Source organism: Aedes albopictus, chromosome 1, assembly GCF_035046485.1.
Source record: "Aedes albopictus strain Foshan chromosome 1, AalbF5, whole genome shotgun sequence".
Taxonomy (NCBI): domain Eukaryota; kingdom Metazoa; phylum Arthropoda; class Insecta; order Diptera; family Culicidae; genus Aedes; species Aedes albopictus.
This window is the reverse complement of record NC_085136.1, coordinates 104,171,764-104,191,702: the sequence shown is the minus strand read 5'-3', so window position 1 is coordinate 104,191,702 and position 19,939 is coordinate 104,171,764. Positions and strand designations below refer to the sequence as shown.

The 19,939-nt window shown below is 40.8% G+C and overlaps 1 protein-coding gene across 1 annotated transcript; it reads left to right on the top strand.

The window, feature by feature from the left end:
• Positions 1-8,673: 8,673 nt before the first annotated feature.
• Positions 8,674-10,849, top strand: LOC109409534 (serine protease persephone). Its single transcript, XM_019682972.3, has 2 exons — positions 8,674-9,106; positions 9,170-10,849. Exons 1-2 carry the CDS (start codon positions 9,007-9,009, stop codon positions 10,183-10,185), a joined length of 1,116 nt encoding a protein of 371 aa, XP_019538517.3. The 5' UTR covers positions 8,674-9,006; the 3' UTR covers positions 10,186-10,849.
• The last annotated feature ends 9,090 nt before the right edge of the window (positions 10,850-19,939 follow it).

Below are 19,939 nucleotides of genomic sequence, written 5' to 3'. Positions count from 1 at the left end.
ACTTGGCATTTATTTTGGAGATAAAATTTAAGTTTGGTTTCTAATGTTGCGGTATCCCATTGAAATCATATGGGATACCGCAACATTAGGAACACAGCAGCAAAAAATATTAAGCAAAATATTTTTTTGATAGGTTTTTGGGCAAATCTTAAGCACACAAATGGTGCAATCTCATAGTTTAAGCATAATACATCTATTAAAAATGCCTTTTGGTAACATTTCAGTCGAAAAAGTGCTCAATTGCCATTACCGCAACAATAGGAACTACCACAACGAAGGGAACAATTACCCTAATCAAAGTTTAACAATAGTTTGGGTCTGTAACCTTTGATTAAATCTTCTTCTACTTTTTTCTTGCTGAGCACAATTATGTCGCCAACAAATTTCTGTTGAATATTTCCACGGAGAGCCTCATTGAGGATGAGATTCAGTTGGCGGTAGCCACCATGCCTAACTGCCGATATGACTCAAAAAAAATGTCTCGAGAGCATGGTTGAATTACGAGTCATTAGAACAACGATGCCCACTTTGATGGTGGAATGACTATATGGATGAGTCAATAGACCGCCTCGCGGCGAAAATATCTGTGTTTCGATCCTCCATAACATTAGAAACAATTCAGTCCAAACATTTCAATAGGTCCTATCTATATTTGAGAGGCTCTCATTATTCACTTTCTTTTTCAATTATTGCAATGTAATGGTACACTTTTCAACTACTTTTGCAGTACAAATCAAAAGATCATTGTTTTAACCATCGTTCTACGCAAGGAGACAATCATAATTCAAAAAAACAGCTGGGATATTAACGAAAGAGAGGGAAACCAAAGAGAGCCTCTCTTCTGCAGATAGTATCCCGAATAGATGGTTAAGCGAATGGATATCTGAATTGGCGCTAGACTAGGTGCAGTAAACTCGTTCAAAATCAACTTTCCGGCAGAAAATATCCACAACAATCACTGTTAACACCAAGTTGACGCAATAAGGTACCTAATTCAGATGGAAGAAGTGGACGAAAACGATCGTTTCGTTATGAATTTAGGTAATGCGTAATTTTGTTCACCTGTTGTGCCGAGAATGGAATCAAAAACCCTATATATCGTGATGCAGGCATGAAGATACTATTTCCCCAAGGAAATTGAGAATAGTTTCATTATAAATAGTTCATGTACCGACCAGGAATCGAACCCGTCACTGTCAGCATGGTATTTTCGAATACACGCACGTTTGCCACTTCGGCTATATCGACGATCCCATTTTCATTTTCATTCGATTGCTACAACACTGGTTCAACAAAGTAGAAACATTGATTTACACATGTTAAAGCTAAGTGGTATGAATTTTAAAATACGAGAATAACTAATCGGAAGTGCAATATGTATTCTGTATGTAGATTATACATCATATTTTATAAATCCAGTTTGCTTCTCGTAATTTTATCGACACACGAACCCAACCAGTAGTGGGGAAGATTTATGAACGTGAAGCTCGCACATCACTCAACGCAAGCGATCCCCACATCACAGACAAACAGACGTAACAATAACGTTCTGAATCCAGTGTTGGAAATACTCACTTGCAAGAGTGATACTCACTTGCTTCTATCTAAGTCTAGAAACATGCTATCAAAAAAGGATGTTTGAAGGGGTTATAGATTGTAGTTTAATCTAAAAGTTTGCCGAATAAAGTAAAGGTCGCAGACGTATACCAAAGTTGTGAGAGAGCTGTGAGTACCTGGTGAGTAAAATTCGTGTAATTTATTCTCACCTTGTGCTCACAGCTCTCTCACGGTTTTAGTATGCGTCTGCGACCTTTACTTTATTCGGCGAACTTTTAGATTAAACTACAATCTAAAACCCCTTCAAACACCATTTTTTGATAGCATGCTTTATGGATTGAGATAGAAGCAAATGAGTATAATTTTTGCAAGTGGGTATTCCCAACACTGTCTGAATCCATGCCAATTTTTTACTTTTATATGTTTTATCCGGCGAGTCGGTTCTAACGATTACTAGATGCTAAGAACAAATCAGTTCTAATTTGGGGTAGGGTAATTTGCCAATTGTTGCACACCTCGTAAGAATAACACGGAGTGTGCAACAATAGGCGTGTTTTTAGCCATGCAACAATTGGAAAATTACCCTATCTTCGACGACGTAAATTTACATGTTTTAATCTCTAAATTTGTGTTTTTGAAGGTGCTCGAATAGGTCAGGTCCAGGACATCTAAAATTTCATGGGTTTTCTCTAGGTGCGATTGATCTTGAATCAAATCGTGGGTTGCTGTGGTAGCCCATAACCGCAGAGCACCCAAATGACTTCGAACTGGCTGATGACGTTGCTATTTTAGCTCAATGGTGCTCTGATACCGTCTTACCCCGCTGGTTCGACACGTTTTAATACGACACTTTTTAATTCGTACCCGAATTGAAAAGTGGTGAAATGTCACAGTGATGTACACTGTAAATGCAAAACAGTTTGATATTGCGCTTATACTCGCACCCCCAGCAACTCCTCTTGCAACCGTCAATAACGGAAGTTCTGATTTGGTGCTATTCGACACCCAAACTGGCTGGAGACCAACCCGAATGAACTGAGGATGGCAACAATCGTAGAAAGAACGAGCTTTTCATTCGCACCAGCGCAATATCTGTTTGAAATTATATTTCATAACAAATCCAGAAATCGAAACAAAAACAAAAATAGAGTTGCCAAATTTCAATAAGCATGGTGGTGTAGGGTGACCAGTTTGTCGAATTAAAAGTTTACCCCGGTTATTCGACAACAGTCGGTGTCGTATTAGCGGGGTAATACGGTATGCAGAGTAAGCTCGATGATCGTCATGGGCGTAGCCAGAGGAGGGCAGGGGGGAGGGGGGGGGGGTGTTGGCCGTGCCCCCCCCCCCCTGGCCGTCAGATTTTTTTTGAATATCGAGCCAACTCAAAGATTATCAATAATTCAGAGCTCCAGGAAAAAATATCTCAAAAAATTTAGTATTTTAATAATTTTGTGTTTTATCCACAATTATCAAACCTTTTTCACTCCAGAATCACAGGAAATTTTGCCAAATATTTCTCAGAGAACCACTTCAATCTTATCTTAGATTTTTTTTTCAAATAACAAGCTTGGTTGAATGGCTAAATTTTGTGATGTTCATTCATGGAATACAAAAACAACATGCTAAATTTTCAAAATAAAGGAAGGACTTTGTAGAACGATATGCTGCTATAGAGTGCAGTTATGTGCTACTGCCACACGAATTTTCACTAGTATTCAATTAAAAAAAAATACCTGGGATTTCTTAACGAATACTTTCAAGGATTCTTTTAGCCATTTATTCAGGAACTTCTTCAGGGAATCTTTCAGAAATTTCACAAGGGACTTCTCCAGGAGTTTCTCTTTCGTGAATTCTTCCATGGGCAGGGTTCCGAAAGTGATTGTTTCAGGGTTTGTTCCGAGAAATGCTTCAAAAATTCCTCCCACGATTCCTTTAGATTTTTTTATAGATACTTCTGCAAAGATGCATCGACGAATTCCTCCGGGATTTTTTCCATAGCTTCCTTCAGTGATGGCATCATAGATTGCCCCAGAGAATTTTTCAAGAGTTCCACTATGGGTTACATCAGACTGGGATATCTATAGAGAGTCCCCCAGTGATTGTTCCATTGTTTTTTTTTTTTTTTGAGGTTTCCTCCAGCAATTTCTTCAGTGATTCTCAAAGTAATGTCAACAGAAATTGTTTAAGGTATTTCTGCAAGTGTTCCTTCAAAGATTTCTTCAGGAATTTCTTCTTATATTCCTTCAAGAATTCCACTAGAGATATAATTCAATCTGGAATTATCAAAAATGTTTCAGAATATCTTCCAGAAGCCCTTACAGGAAATTTTACCAGAGATTTCCTAAGGAAATCCTCATGGGATTGCTTCCTGCATTCCTCATGTTTTTTTCAGGAATTCCTCCATGTTTTCCTTCAAAAATTCCTCCAGGGATTCACCCGGGAATTTCTTCGGTGCTTCTTTCAGGAACAACTCAAGGGTTACCCCCAGGAACACTTTTTAAGGAGTTCCTCTCATGGTTCCTCTTGAACTTCTTCCAGGAATTAATCCAGTACTTCCTCCATGGACTGTTTAGGGATTCGTTTAGGAATTCTTCTAGGCATTGCTTCCGGGATTCCTTCTTGGATTTCTTCAGGAGCTCCTGCAGGGATTCCTTCAGGAACTGATACAGGGATTCCTCAAAGAGTTCCTCCAATAACTCTCCAATAATTTCTTCAAGGATTCCATCTGCAATTTCTTCAGGAATTCTTCCTGGGATTTCTACAGGAATTTCTCAAGGGATTCCTCCACGAATTTCTTCAGAGATTCCTCCAGGAATTGTTCCAGGGATTCCTCTAAGCAATCATCCAGGGATTCCTTCAGAAATGCTTCTAGGGATTCCTCCAGAAACTCCACCAGGAATGCTTCTAGAGATTCCTCCAGGAGTATTTCCAGAGATTCCTCCGTTAATCCTACAGGCATTTCTCAAGGATATCCTCCAGGAATTTCTCCAAGGATTCCTCCAAGATTTTCTGCAGGGTTTAACTCGGGAATACCTTCTGTGATTCTTTTTGGAACAACTTATTTTAAAAATTTCTACAAAGGTTCTCCCAGGAACTCTTCTTAAGATTCCTTCAGAAATTCTTCCAGAAATCCTTCAGAATTTCTCCAAGAATTCCATCTGTGATTTCTTCAGGAATTATTCCTGGTATTCCTCTATGAAGTTCTTAAGAGATTCATCCACGAATTTCTTAAGGAATTCCTCTAGAAATTTCATTTCATCTTGAGATTCCTCCAGAAACTCCGTCAGAAATTCCTCTAGAGATTTCTCCAGGAGTTCTTCCACATTTTTTTCCAGAGATTCCTCCAAGAAATCCTCCAGGTTTTCCTCAATGCATTCCTTTAGGACTTCCTCCAAGCATTCCTCCAGAGATTCCTCTAATAATTGCTTCCAGGATTCTTCCAAGAATTCCACCAAGAATTCCTACAGAAAATTATCCCGGTAATCTTCAAGGGATTCCTCTAAGGATTTTCCCCAGAGACTCCTACAGAAATTCATCCAAATATTTCTCCAGGAATTACTTCAGGGAATCCTTCCAGAATTCCACTAGGAATTCTCCTAGGCATTCTTCCAGAGATTCATCCTTGGATTCTTGCAGAGATTTCTCCAGGATTTTTTACAGCGGTTCCTCCAGCAATTCAACCAGATATTTCTCCAGGAGTTGCTTCAGGGATTCCCCCAAAAATTCCTCCAGGAATTCCCCAGGAGTTGTTCCAGGAGTTTCTCCTGGTATTGTTTCAGGAATTCTTCCTAGGATTCCTTTAAAAATCCACGCAGGCATTCCTCCAGGGTCTCCTCGAGGAATTTCTCCAGGAATTTATTCAGGGATTCCTTTAATAATTCTACCAGGATTTTCTCTGGAAATACCTTCTAGAATTTGTTCAAGAATTCCTCCAAGAATTCTTGTAGATTTACCTCCAGGCATGGATTTCTCTAGGAATTTATCTAAAAATTCCTCCAGGAACATCTTCAGGGATTTTTCCAGGGATTTCTCCACGAATTTCCCCCAGAAATTCCTTCGAGGATTTCTCCAGTAATTTCTCCAGAAATTCCCCTAGAAACTCCTCTAGGAATTTCTCATGGGATTTTTTCAGAAATTTCTCCCAGAGTTCCTCTAGAGATTCCCCAGAAATTCATCCAGTAATTGTTGCAAGAATTTCTCCAAAGATTCCTCCAGGAATTTCTTAAAGGATTCCTGCAGCAATTCTCAAAGGAAAACCTCCAGAAATTCCTCCAGGCATCTCTCCACGTTTTAATCCAGGAATGTCTCCAGGAACTCCTCCAGGAAACTCGCCAGGAATTACCCCAAGAATTTCTACAGGAATTCATCATTACTCAAGGAATTGATCCAGTAATTGCCCCTGCACATCCTTCAGATATTATGTGAGCAACTTCTCCATGATTTTTTCCCTAAAATCTTCTTGCATTTTTTTCAGAAGTTCTTCCAGGAAATTCTCCAGGAATACCCTAAGGAATTTTTCAGGGATTCTTCCAGGCATTTTTCCAGGAATTTCTCCTGATATTCCTTCATGAATTGCTTCAGGAATTCCTCCAAGGATCTCTCCACGAATTTCTCCAGGAATTTTCCCAGGGATTCCTCCAAGAAATTTTTCGATGATTTCTCTAGGAAATCCTCCAGAAGTTCCTCTAAGGATTCTTCCAGCAGATCGTCTAGGGGTTTCTTCGGAAATTCTTGCGGAAAAGTCTCCAGAAATACCTTTAGTAATTTTTCAAAGATTCCTCCAGAAATTCCGCCAGAAATTCCTCCAAGATTTTCTCATAAGATTTTTTCAGAAATAGAAAAATAATATACATCTCCCAGAATTCCTCTGGAGATTCCTCTAGAAACTTACCCAGTAATTATTTCAAGAATTCCTCTAGATATTCTTCCAGAAATTTCAGCATGAAATCCTCCAGCAATTCCCACAGGAATACCTCGATGAATTTCTCCAGGCATTCCTCCGGGATTTTATACAGGAATTTCTCCAGGAACTCCTCCAGAAATTCCTCCAGAAATTACCCCAGGACATCCTTCATAAATTTTGTTTGCAATTCCTCTAGGGATTCCTCCAGGCATTTTTCCAAAAATTTCTTGAAGGATCCCTCAGGGATTCCTTCAGGAATTCCTTCGAGGATTTCTCTAGGAATTCCTCCAAAAACTCCGCTCCAGGAATTTCGCAAGGGATTTTTTCAGATATAGAAATAGAAATCTCCAAGAATTTCTCTGGAGATTCCTCTAGAAATTCATCCAGTAATTCTTCCAAGAGATTCCTCTAAGAATTCCTCCAGGCAATTATCCAGGATTTTATCCAGGAATTCCTGCAGGAAATACCCCGGAAGTTTCTTCAGGAACTCCACAAGAAAATTCTCCAGGAATTTTTTTTTATCTGTATTAACGAGATTTTTAGCCCTAGGCTAGTTCATCTCGGGACCCACGCTTTACTTCCCTTCCGAAGGAAGAACTCACATTTTGCGAGTTTGTCGGGAGTGGGATTCGATCCCAGGTCCTCGGCGTGATAGTCAAGTGTTCTAACCATCACACCAGATCCGAATTGCTTCTGGACATCCTTCAGAAACTATGTCAGCAATTCAGGAAATTCTTAAGGGATTTCTTCAGAAATTCTTCAGGAATACTTTTAGGAATTTTCAAGGGATTCCTCCAGACATTCCTCCAGGAATTCTTTCAGAGATTTATCCAGGAATTGCTTCAGGGGTTCCTGCATGTAATTTTCCTCGAATTTCCTCAGGGATATTCCCAGAGATTCCTCCCTGGGATCATCCAGAAATTCTTCCAAGGGTTCTTCCAGGAAATCCTCGTGGAATTTCTCAAGGGATTTTTTTCAGAAATTTCTCCAGCAATTCCTGCCAAAATTCCTTTGGAGATTTCTCCAGTATTTTTCCCAGGGATTGCTCCAAGAATTCATCCAAGAAATTTCTCCAGAAAATTCTTCAGGATTTCCTGTTGGGTCTCATCCAATAATCCATCCAGGAATTACATCAGAAATTTGTTTAGAAGTTTCTCCAGGCATTTCTCCAGGATTCTCTCTAGAGATTTTTTCCAGGCATTGCTACAGGGATTCCTCCTGGAGTTCCTTCAGAAAATTCTCCAAGAACTCCCCCAAGGAGTTTTTTTTTCTCTAAGGTGTCCTCTTGGAATTCTTCAAGAGATTTATTCTGATATTTTTCTAGGGATTCCTCCCAGAATTCCTCCAGGAATTTCTCCAGAGCTTCCTCCAAGGAATCCTTCAGAAATTTATCTAAGATTTCCTCATAAAAAGATCAGATATTACTCTAAATATTCGTCCCATAATTTATACAGGAATTCCTCCAGGTATACTTTCAGAAATTCTGCCAGGGAGTCCTATGGGAATTTCTCCGGGAATTCCTCCAGGGATTCTATAAGGCTTCCTCCAGGCAATCCTGTAGGAGTTGCTCCAGGGATTTATCCAGGAAATCTTCCAGGGACTACTCCGGGACATCCTCAGATTATTTCTTCATAAATTCCTCCCAGATTCTTTTCAAAAATTCATTCAGGAGTTCCTTCGGAAATTTTAGAAATCCTTCAATCATTTTTTCAGAGATGTACCCAAAAACTTCCAAAACCTGATGATTTATTTTTAATTATTTCAAGAGTTTCTGAAGAATTCCTCCAGCATTGATAATTTGATGTGACACGGGTAGGTCATTTGAATGTGACACGGGTGAATAGGTCTAATGCAGACGTACGATTCAGTGAAAAGAAACTAACTCTGACAGATAATGTCAGAACATGGTTTTCCGGCGAAACTAATTCGAAGATTGCTAAGAGAATACGATCTACCTAATAGTGGACCCCGGGGAGTATACTAGGTAACAGTATCACAAGTGGAGATTCGACAAAAGGGCCCGCTCCTCTCCCTAGCTACATACTTCGGTAGTCCGCAAGTGAAAAAGAAAATAAAAAGGAAGAACAAATCAGTGAAAATATTGAAATAAGATCAATATAAATAGGTACCAGTGAGTGAAGTGTCATGTCTATTTGTCTGTGCCCATAAGTTCTCGCGCAGACTGGCTTCTCGACACTCCATCCTCATCTGCCGTGCAATGCAACTCAGCGACAATCAATGATAACGAATCGTCGTCACTTGTACGGGACAAACCCTATAAAAATAAACTGTTCTGGCTGCCGTTTTCCGTAGTCGGAGGGCGAACTTCACGCGGATCGCAACAGAGCTCGCGTCGTACCTGAGGGGGTAACTAGTGTCCGGTAGATGTCGTCATAACTGTTCTGAACTCGCGTAGAACAGCGTTCACCTGTGGTTCACCAATTGCACATCCTTCAAGTGGCGATATCGTAGAGATCAACTTGGCCGATGTACAGTTTTTAAAGTGTAGAATATCTGTGATTGATGACTTCAGTAGCGGTTGAAGTATGATTAATACGTGGAATATCGTTATCGCACTGCAATTCGTCTGGCCGTTGCAATTCGGGTTAGCTCTTGAAGTTCCTTTTCATGATTCGTTGCTTCATGGTGAGTCACAGGACGTCAGTCATTTAAATGTCGCCAAACATTTAATCAGTGCTTTGCTTGCAGAGGGTGAAACATGCACCTTGGCGGACGGAAAAACTCATGGAACGTGCCGCCGAGATATCGATTGTCTCTCTTTGATGATTGTACCACAGGATAACTGGAAGACATGTTCATTCGATGAAATTTCTGCGATCGTCTGCTGTCCAGAGTTGGAACCTCACACTCTTCATGATACGTCAGATCGCTTCAAACGCATAAGTGATGATATTTGCGCAGGATTTAGCGATATGCCTGTAACCGAAAATCACATTCTCAATGGAACGGCAGCCCAGGCCGAGGATTTCCCCTATCTGGGCGCTCTACTACTACAGGATGCTCGTGACGTACTGAATGAATCATGGTACGGTTGTGGAGCTAGCCTTATTTCTGATCGATTCATGCTGACTGCCGCACATTGCCTAGTTGGCAAGAAAGTCGTTCACGTTCGGCTTGGAGCTCTGAGTCTCGAGGATGTCAAAGGCGAAGAACCGGTAATTATCGGCATCGAAGAAACGTTTATCCATCCAAACTATACCAAAGTCAAACGAAAAGCGATTCCCAGAAATGATATTGCTCTGCTCAAGCTGAGTCGCAAGGTTGTCGAAGATTTCTTGATACCGGCCTGTTTGTACACGGAACCATTCGATCCCTTACCGGATAAACCGTTGGCGATTGCCGGATGGGGTGGTAACGATACTGATGATGAGGAAATGTCTTCCATCTTACTAAAGGCTCAAGTACCGATTTACGAGCGAAATAAGTGCGATTTTGATTTAAGAAACGCCCCAAAAGGACCAACCCGACTATACGACGATCACTTGTGCACCCTTGGTAAAAGCGACGGTGAAGTTATGAACGACACTTGCGTCGGCGATTCCGGAGGGCCGTTAGAGCTGTCCGTCGGTCGTCGAAAGTATATTGTGGGCATTACTTCCACGGGTAAAATATGTGGTACGAATTTCCCGGGTATATATACCCGTGTGTCACACTTCATTGATTGGATTGTGTCGATTGTTTGGCTCAGAAAAGGAATAAATTAATCTAGTCAATTATGAAACTGGCTTTCGCATGCCCTCAATCAAACACATTTGTAGTTTGAATACGATTCAAATATATAATAAGTATTTAATTATGTTTTGCGGAGTTTCGACACCATCAAATCACACCAAATGGATAAATCTTTGATCGATTGTCAGACAATAACAGCAACAACTACAACAGCAACACGTGCTCTCAGTTCTACCATCAAAGGTAGCAGATATAGCTGGATTTCAATTATCAATGTTAATTGTATGTATGAGGCTCTGCATTTCTAACAGTGCAGTAATCAAAGGCTGTAAATTAGGATAAGTAAATAAAGAAAATAAATCATTCTGAGGATTTGAGAAGTTTGGAATGTTTGGTTTGAGATACTAGATTTTCTAAGACAACTTTTTGCAAATCTCTCGAATATAAAATACGATTCTGTTGATCACATTACAATGTGCTGATTTGTGGAGTGATAATAAAACAAGTATTAATAGTTTCGTGATTGAATAATTGAGACAGGAATACTGGTATTGTGACGAGATGAACCAGGCGAAGGCTGAAAATCTCAATAGTGAAAATAAGTTATAATAATAATTGATTTTGTTTAATATTGTTCAAGTAGATATCAGATATTAGGTAACTATAAAAATGATACACAGAAATAGTTTTTATAAGCAGGAGTTTCAATACATTTATTATCTACAATCACTTTTGTTTCTTATTAATATTTTTAGACGGGAGCCTCGTGGCCGTGCGGTTAGCGTCACCAAGCGTACCATGCCTAGGGGGTGAGGGTTCGATTCCCGCTCCGAGTGATGCAACTTTTCGCAAGAAATGTTTCTTCCTCGTATCCACTGGTGCTCATCATGTATGTCGTGTCCGTTGTCTAGTGTTAAGTTTCGTTCATTCTGTACAGCCTCTGGCTGAAGACGGTGTCCATTTCTTTTTTAAATTAATTGACAAATCATTTTGTATAAACATTATCTACAACATCTCTACAGAGATAAGCCTGAGTCCACAAACCTATGCCGCAAATTTTGGTTCGCTGCTGCATTTCTCTAACCACGCCATATCACTCTCGACTTGATCAGCCCACCTTGCCCGCTGTGCTCCACGCTGCCTCGTATATCATCCGGATTTCTTGCAAACACAATCTTCGCATTATTGCTATCTCCACTCCTTATCCTACCCGCTTTGGCAAACATCTGGGTGCTGGGTTCGCCGTCAATCGCAGTGAGCTTTTATTGTTTATTCTTCGCCGTCACACTAAGTTTGCCTGCACGCTGCGAAAGGTCGTTTAGCACTCGTCGCTCGAACACACCAAGTGCTTGCAAGTCCTCCTGGAGAAGGGTACATGTCCATAGAGGTCCACAGGTCTTATTAGCGTCATGGTATCTGCTGATCAGATATTCAAGAGGTTGGTCTTTGGGTTATGTGGGGGTCGACTCACTAGTACCTCTTTCTCTCTTCCTTACCTTCGCGATACGCCTGTTGGATCTTCCACCAACGAGTTCGAGGGAGCAGGATTCCGTAAATATGGAGAGACCCGTTTCGTCTACCCAGTTACGAGAGTCGTTGTCAACTCATCCATTTGGACAGCTTAGCCATTCGTCGGAATGTGGCCCGAGCTCTGTTCATCTCAGATGTGTTAACATCAAGGATCGATACGGCTGTTCGAGTCCGTATGAAGTTGATCATCAATATTAACTTCTTTTCTCGATCAGCCTAGATAGCTGTGTAGTGTCGGTAGCGATTGTCTCAATTGGCTAAGAACAACACTACGGACCGCCTGTTCCGGTGGTAAGAATCCACCAACAGGTGACCCCTAATTCATGGTGTGATGCGGCTTTATGCTTACCGTGCCTAGGAATGAATGGCTAGGGGGGTCTAATAAAAACCTAACCGCTAACGGAGCCTGTGAAGTACCAGGGCGCCCTCCACAGTATGTAGCCCTTACTGCGCTAACCGGAGCAATGGTGCAGTGGACCTTGTGTTTCTCCGAGACAATCAGCTGCCCTTCTTTAGTCTCACTTGAGGCTAAATAAGGGCGGGATTATGAAGATGCTGTTAATTAGTTTAAATTTTCACCAATATGGTTTCGCATTATGCGATTTACACAGTGTATTCTGTGTATCCTCGCCTTTGGCGTTTTCCAATCGATACCGATTTGGTTTTATTGTTGCTGTTCTTTGTTGTGCTGTTGTTGCGAAGAGTTTAATCTTACCTAGTTTGAGTAGTGGCTACGGTTAAGATAGCTCAGATCAATCTTCAGCATAAAAGAACAGCAACGATCAATCTTTGCAGACTTATGCAAAATGGTACATCCCAAGTGGCCTTAGTACAAGAACCTTACTTTCGTAAGGGAAATTTCTATCTAGGAAACCTTGTGAACCCGGTGTTTGCCACTTTCAGTAAACATGAAATGGCAAACTCGCGTGTCATGCCTCGAGCCTGTGTGCTTGTCAACAACGCAATAGTTGCTACACTCATCTCTGAACTAACCACCAGAGATGTATGTGCTATCACAATTGATGTATCTGTTGGAAACCTCAACAGGAAATACGTCTATTGTTCTGTGTATTTACCGCATGTTGAACCATCCCCTACGGATGCTTTCAAACAAGTCATCGCATACTGCACTTTAAAATGCCTTCCGCTAATTGTTGGCAGTGATGCTAATGCTCACCATATCATCTGGGGCAGCTCAGACATTAACTTGAGAGGCTCCAGTTTGATGGAGTACTTAAGTAGTACAAATCTTGCATTACTTAACATAGGCAACCGCCCAACCTTCATGATATCTGCTAGAGAGGAAGTGTTAGATATAACGCTTTGCTCTAGCAGAATTAGTCACGAGCTGACCAATTGGCATGTATCAGATGAAGAATCTTTATCTGACCATCGCTATATCTTTTTTGAACATTTAAATGTTACTTCGCAAACATTACGTTTCAGGAATCCTCGGTCAACAAACTGGGATCTTTATACTGATTTGGTTGCAGCCAAATTTCATGGATATTCACCATCCATTGGCACTCCAAGTGATTTAGATGATGCCGTTGATACTACAACGACCTTCATCATGGAGGCTTTTGAAGAAGCATGCCCTCTACGGTCTGTGAAGATCACAAGAGGAACCCCTTGGTGGAACTCTGATCTGGCAAAACTCAGGAAACAATGTAGAAAGAGTTGGAACAGACGACGTTCGGCTGGTTCGGAGGCTTTCAGGTCAGCTCGCAAGGCCTACAAGAAAGCTCTCCGGTCTGCTGAACGATCCGGCTGGAAAAACCTTTGTACAAATGTTTCCAGCTTGAGTGAAGTCAGTCGGTTAAACAAAATCCTTGCGAAATCTAAGGATTTCCGGGTGAACGAACTTCGTTTGCCAAATGGCGATCTGACTTCCTCTGATGAGGAAGTTCTGGAATGCTTATTCAGCACACACTTCCCTGGATGTGTGGATATTACATCTTCGGATGATCCTGATGTCTTTTCTTGTAGTTATGATTCTTTAGCTTCGGCTCGGAGTATTGTAACTATAGAATCGATTGAGTGGGCTCTTAATAGCTTTGCTCCTTTCAAATCTCCTGGGGCAGATGGGATTTATCCTATTTTGCTTCAGAAGGGATTTGATTATTTCAAACATGTTTTGAAAAAACTACTTGTTTGCAGTTTTGCTACAGGGTATATTCCCAAATCCTGGAGGGATATTACTGTAAAGTTTATTCCGAAAGTGGGTCGTGCGTCGTATGAAGAAGCAAAGAGTTTCAGACCTATCAGTTTGACCTCTTTTCTTCTGAAATGCTTAGAACGCATTGTGGATCATCACATCCGTGATGTTCATCTGGCCAACGTGCCTCTTCATGTGAACCAACATGCCTACCAATCTGGTAAGTCCACTGTGACTCTTTTACACAAGGTTGTTTACGATATCGAGAAAGCATTCGCTCAAAAGCAGTCTTGTCTGGGTGTTTTCTTAGATATCGAGGGTGCCTTTGACAACGTGCCTTTCGATGCCATATTGGAAGCCGACCTGATTCAAAACGCTCTTCAGGTAGTTGAGGGTTGGTGTCGCCAATATGGCCTTTCGGTAAATCCGAGTAAAACATCTATTGTTCTTTTCACGGAAAAGCGAAACCGTAATGGTGTTCGATCTTTACGTCTCTTTGATTCTGAAATCAATGTGACTGAACAGGTAAAGTACGTTGGAGTCATTCTTGATTCCAAGCTTTCCTGGACACCTCATGTTGAGTTCAGAATCAAGAAAGCTTGTATGGCCTTGTGGCAATGCCGGCGAACCTTTGGTACAACTTGGCGTCTTAAACCCAAGTATATCAAATGGATTTACACAACTGTTGTTCGTCCAATATTGGCTTATGGATGTCTGGTGTGGTGGCAAAAGGGCGAACTCCTACGGCAGCGCTCGAAGTTCTCTTTGACGTTGCCCCACTACACATTCATCTCAAACAAGAAGCACTTTCTTGCACTTACCGTCTATGGGTACTCGGTTTACTAGAGGAAACTCCTGTGAACCGCAGTTCAACACACACCTCGTTGTTTCCACTTTTGGTGAATTGGGACAAAGTTGTCCTTGCTCCAAGTGATCTAACAATTGCTTGTAATTTTCCATATAGGACATTTTCCACGAAATTCCCTTCCCGGGAAGAGTGGACATCTGGTTATCTGGAGAGAAGTATTTCAGACGGCATCGTATGTTACACTGATGGCTCCCTTTTCGAAGGTCGAGCAGGTGCTGGTGTTTATTCTCGTGAGCTAAGGCTGTATCAGTCTTATTCACTTGGTAGACACTGCACCGTTTTTCAGGCCGAAATCTTTGCTCTTATGTGTGGAGTGCAATCAGCACTTCAGCAGCACGTAATGGGCAAAGTAATATACTTCTGTTCAGATAGCCAGGCTGCTATTAAAGCACTTGCTTCGGCCAACTCCAGGTCGAAGATAGTTATCGCTTGTCGAACTCAAATCGAGGAGCTGAATTCAGCAAACGCTGTTCACCTTCTATGGGTACCTGGCCATTCTTCCATCGCTGGAAATGAATTGGCTGATGAGTTAGCTCGCACTGGAGCATCACATGACTTCATTGGCCCTGAGCCAGCTATTCCGGTATCCAAGTGTTGGGTGAAGCTTCAGATTGACACCTGGGCTGCCACTCAGCACAAACAATACTGGAATAGTCTGGAGTCATGTCGTCAAACAAAATTGTATTGTACTGAGCCATCTCTAGGGGTGGCAAAGTATCTAACAAATCCGTCAAAGCAGAATTGCAGCATGCTGGTCAAAGCGTTGACTGGCCACTGCCGACTCAGTTATCACATGGCGAATATTCAGCAAGCTGATTCATTTGCCTGTGATAGCTGTGAATCCGATTATGGAACTTCGTTTCATTTAATATGTAACTATCCAGTTTATGGGCAATTGCGTTTCCGAGTACTCGGGATAGTGTATTGTAATGGAATGGTTCGCTAAAAGCTTTGCACATTGGTAGCTACTATACATTTACATCCGATCTTTATGTAACAATATATTATACTGTTTTTCTTACGTTTGAACCATTCACTATTCCGAAACAATCTTTTTCCGTGCATTTTTAATTATTTATTCAGTTTATGATTTTTTCCGTGCTTTGTTTTTGTTGCAAAGGAAATGAAAGAGAAAAAAGTGAATAAGTTGAAACATCTATTTAAAGTCAATAAAATGTTTAAATAAAGTGGTAAACCAGGTGTCCTAAGGACTGCATATCCAAGAGATATGGTGGGCTAGGTATGTAGAGTGCGATGAGAGGAATACGAATGTAGGTCAACCCGGAAAGACGCAGTCCAGATTACCGTAAATCAGTGGATGAGTTCAACACTATTCTTTCTCTTCTTCTCTCATGTGAAATTGCCTTGTACAACAACCGAATTAAATGCGATTTATCTTTGACATTTTAAACATAAGGACTGGACACTGAAACGACTTCTGATATAAGTTCGTCTTCGCTTTTTAACCTAACTTATAGTTGAATCGAACTTGACAGTTTTCTCATGAGTTGTTATGTACATATTTCATAGTTCAGTCAAACTGGAGCCTCAATATTGCAATAACGGTTAAGCACGCTGTAATGATACTTATGTACCTCGTCACCCACTTCATGCAACTACATTAGTGGTCTAATAATACTTAGCGCGCTAGGCATAGTTCCATCATGCCGCTCAAAGTGTTGCCACAAATAATGCTTAGTTTGCAAAACCCAGTTATCTGGCTGGTGGGACATGGGAGCCTAAGCTTCAACTGTTAATGCAATCAGAGGCTACTCAGACTTAGACGAGTTTAGGTTAGTTTGGCTAGAACTGCCATTATCGAAGGAACATGACGAGATAATATAACATTATATGGTTTATCTAATGTAAAACAATACAACATAACAAAAGAGAACTATTCCAAAACCATGATTAAATTTATAACCTGTAGTGAAATTACAATTAAAAACAATATATTTACGGTACATTTTATTGTTTGAAACCATACGTGTACCATACAATGTACGGTATATTAAAGCCCACGCATCAGTATTTCAAACAATTCATTTACAATAAAATGTATGGTTTTGTAAAAAAATATATATGGAGAAAAATATTTTTTTATATTGTTACGATACTTAACAACCCGTATAGTATATTGTAAAAATCTTATTTACAATTCACCATACAGTTGTCTACATTACATCTTATTGTTTTTGTATTTTTGCCTTTCTCGTACACTAAGTGTACTGGAAAGGCTATATGTTCACTCCAAAAATGATTTTTTGATAGAAGGCCCGGAGAGTCGAGTCACATATACCAATCGACTCAGCTCGACGAATTGAGGTGATGTCTGTGTGTGTGTATGTATGTATGTGTGTGTATGTGTGTGTACAAAATAAACTCACATCACTTTTTGGCAGTAAACCTCAACCGATTTTAATGACCGATGGTTCATTCGACGCGGAATCTGGTCCCATTGTTTCCTATTGAAAATGGTTCGGATCGGTGCAGCCGTTCCGGAGTTATGGCCATTTAGGTGTTCCGGACCGGTACCCCTGGAAGGGGCCAGACATGAAAATGCAACAACCCCATGCATGCGACCCATCAAACCACGGCATTTTCGATTGTCTGATGAACGGTTAGCAGAAAAATAGTCTCAGACCATATCTGAATCGGTAGTGCTCCGGAACCGGCTCTGGGTGTCCCGCCGGAAGTGGCCAAATATAAAATTGAACATAACCTGTTCATGCGACACATCAAGCAGCGGCGTTTTCGGTAACCTGATGAACAGTTAGCAGAAAAATAGTGTCAGACCATATCTGTAGTGTTCCGGATCCGGTTCCGGCGGGGGTCACGACGGAAGTGGCCAAATATAAAAGTAAACCAAACCCAAGCATGCGACACATCAAATCACGGCTTTTACAATAACCTGATGGCCGGTCAATCAGAAAGTAGGCTCAGACCACATTGGGGGCTTCCGGCTGTATTCCGGAACCAGTTCCGGGTGTCTCGACGGAAATGGCCAATTATAAATGTGAACCAAACCCATGCATTCGACACATTAAATCGCGGCTTTTTTTTATAACCTAATGAAAGGTTAGCAAGAAACTAGTCTCCGACCATATCTGAACCGGTAGTGTTCCAGAACCGGTTCCGGATGTCCCAAGCCCATGCATGCGACACATCAAAAAGCGACAACCTGATGAATGGTTAGCAAGAAAATAGTCTCAGACCATATCTGATCCGGTCTTGTTCCGGAACCGTTACCGGTTGTCCCACCGGAAATGGCCTTATATAAAAGAGAACCAATCCCATGTATGCGATACAACAAATAACGGCTTTATGACTGGTTATCAAGGAAGTAGGCCAAGACCACATTAGGGACTGCCGCTAGTGCCGGAACTAGTTCCGGGTGTCCCTCCGAAAGCGGCCAAATATAAAATTGAACCAAACCTATGCATGCGATACAGCAAAGCGCGGCTTTTTTGATAACCTTATGAACGTTAGCAAGCAAATAGGTTCAGACTATACAGGGTGGTAGGCTCGTGAATGCAAACTTTTTAAGGAGTGATAGAGGATCATAAATGGTGAAAACAAATTTCTACGCACATGGTCAAATCTCAACCGTTACGTAGTAATTGAACTCTACATGTTTTTGACTTGCATGCCTCAAACTGGCTATAGATTGAAAACCTATTCATTGGTTCCTTGTGCAATTTCGATTGCTTTGGTCAATCACGGAGTAGCAACTAGGAATTGTGCGGTCATCTATGCTCATGCTTAAACTGGCTACAACTTGAAAATGGTCAATCTTATCACAGTTTTTTTTACCCTCATTCGAAAGATTATTAAAATTTCTACCCAATAAAGATCATTGAATCTATTGGTTTAGTTAAAAAACTTAGTTTTCTAAAGCAAGTAAGCTCAAAAGTATTGTTTTTTATTTGTTTTTGTAAATTATTTTTGAAACATGCGTAATAAATTTGAATTTTCTCCTAAGCAAATTTGTGGCCCCTATTCCGTTCTACAATTCGTTCTTTGACATCAAAGGTCTAGCTCCACTCATGTTCTTGTAATTCCGAATTCAACATCGTATTTCAGATCATGAATTTGCAACTGGTCAAAATTTTCATATACGCAAGAGAACAAAATCATGACCAAAGCAATCTAATCAAATCACACCATTTCAAATTCCTGCGGTGTTAATATAAAGTAGGATGGGGTCTCCAGCTAGCTTAGTGGTTAAGGCTACGGATCGCCAATCCGGAGACGGTGGGTTCGATTCCCGCTCTGGTCGGGAAAATATTCTCGACTCCCTGGGCATAGTGTATCATTGTACTTGCCTCACAATATACAAACTTCATGCAATGGCAGGCAAAGAAAGCCCTTCAATTAATAACTGTGGAAGTGCTCCAAGAATACTAAGTTGAAGAGAGGCATGCCAAGTTCCAATGCGAACTTCGAGCCGTAAAGAGAAGAGAGAGGATCAACGTGTTATGGGAAAATTATAATTTGATCGCATCAACACTGAATCAAGTTTTTCTAATCTCCTTTTGCGTCTAAAATTCCTGTGCACAATTAAGCGTTTAAGTGTTCTCAGGATCGGCTAATGTCGACGTAAAGACCATGAGTAGATTTTCGACGAGAAAGGCACTATCACCACTAGGTGGATCAATCTGGGTTTTTATTTTTACAGTGGTGTTTATTGTAACAATATGGTTCTAAATAGTACTGTTACAATACAACATTTGGTTTTTCTACTGTATTTTTTATTCGGGTACGCTTTATCACAGTGCCCTTCTCAGGGCGCTGTTTGAACCCATTGTGGTACGCTTATGCGTTATTACAGTGTCCTTTTCAGGACGCTATGTGAACCCATTGTGGTACGCTTTTGCGAGTTTGACGATCCTATTCCCTTACCTGTCCTTTCCCATGTCCTATCCTTTTTCCTTCCCTTCTCCGTCAGGTAAATGATGAATAGGCTCGTGTTCATGGCGATGGCACAAATTTCCCGAATGGAGGAGAACGTGCCTCTAGAGCCGACCTACTGATACCTGATACCTGATACTACTTACGAATAATTTTAAATTGATTTTATATAGATCCAGTATCATTAGGGCATAAGTTGGCCTGTTGATAGTAAAAACAAAAACAAATAACTACCATAGTGAAACACAATAGCTGAGTGTTGTTGGAGCGCATAGTTATAATTTTCCTAATGGGGAACAGTAATTTTATATAATAGAAG

What these genes read in the sequence shown, in the direction of transcription:
- LOC109409534 (XM_019682972.3), top strand. Translation starts at nt 9,007, where the DNA reads ATGATTAATACGTGGAATATCGTTATCGCACTGCAATTCGTCTGGCCG. An exon ending in TCATGATTCGTTGCTTCATG is followed by an intron (nt 9,107 to 9,169) that starts GTGAGTCACAGG and finishes CTTTGCTTGCAG; the next exon opens with AGGGTGAAACATGCACCTTG.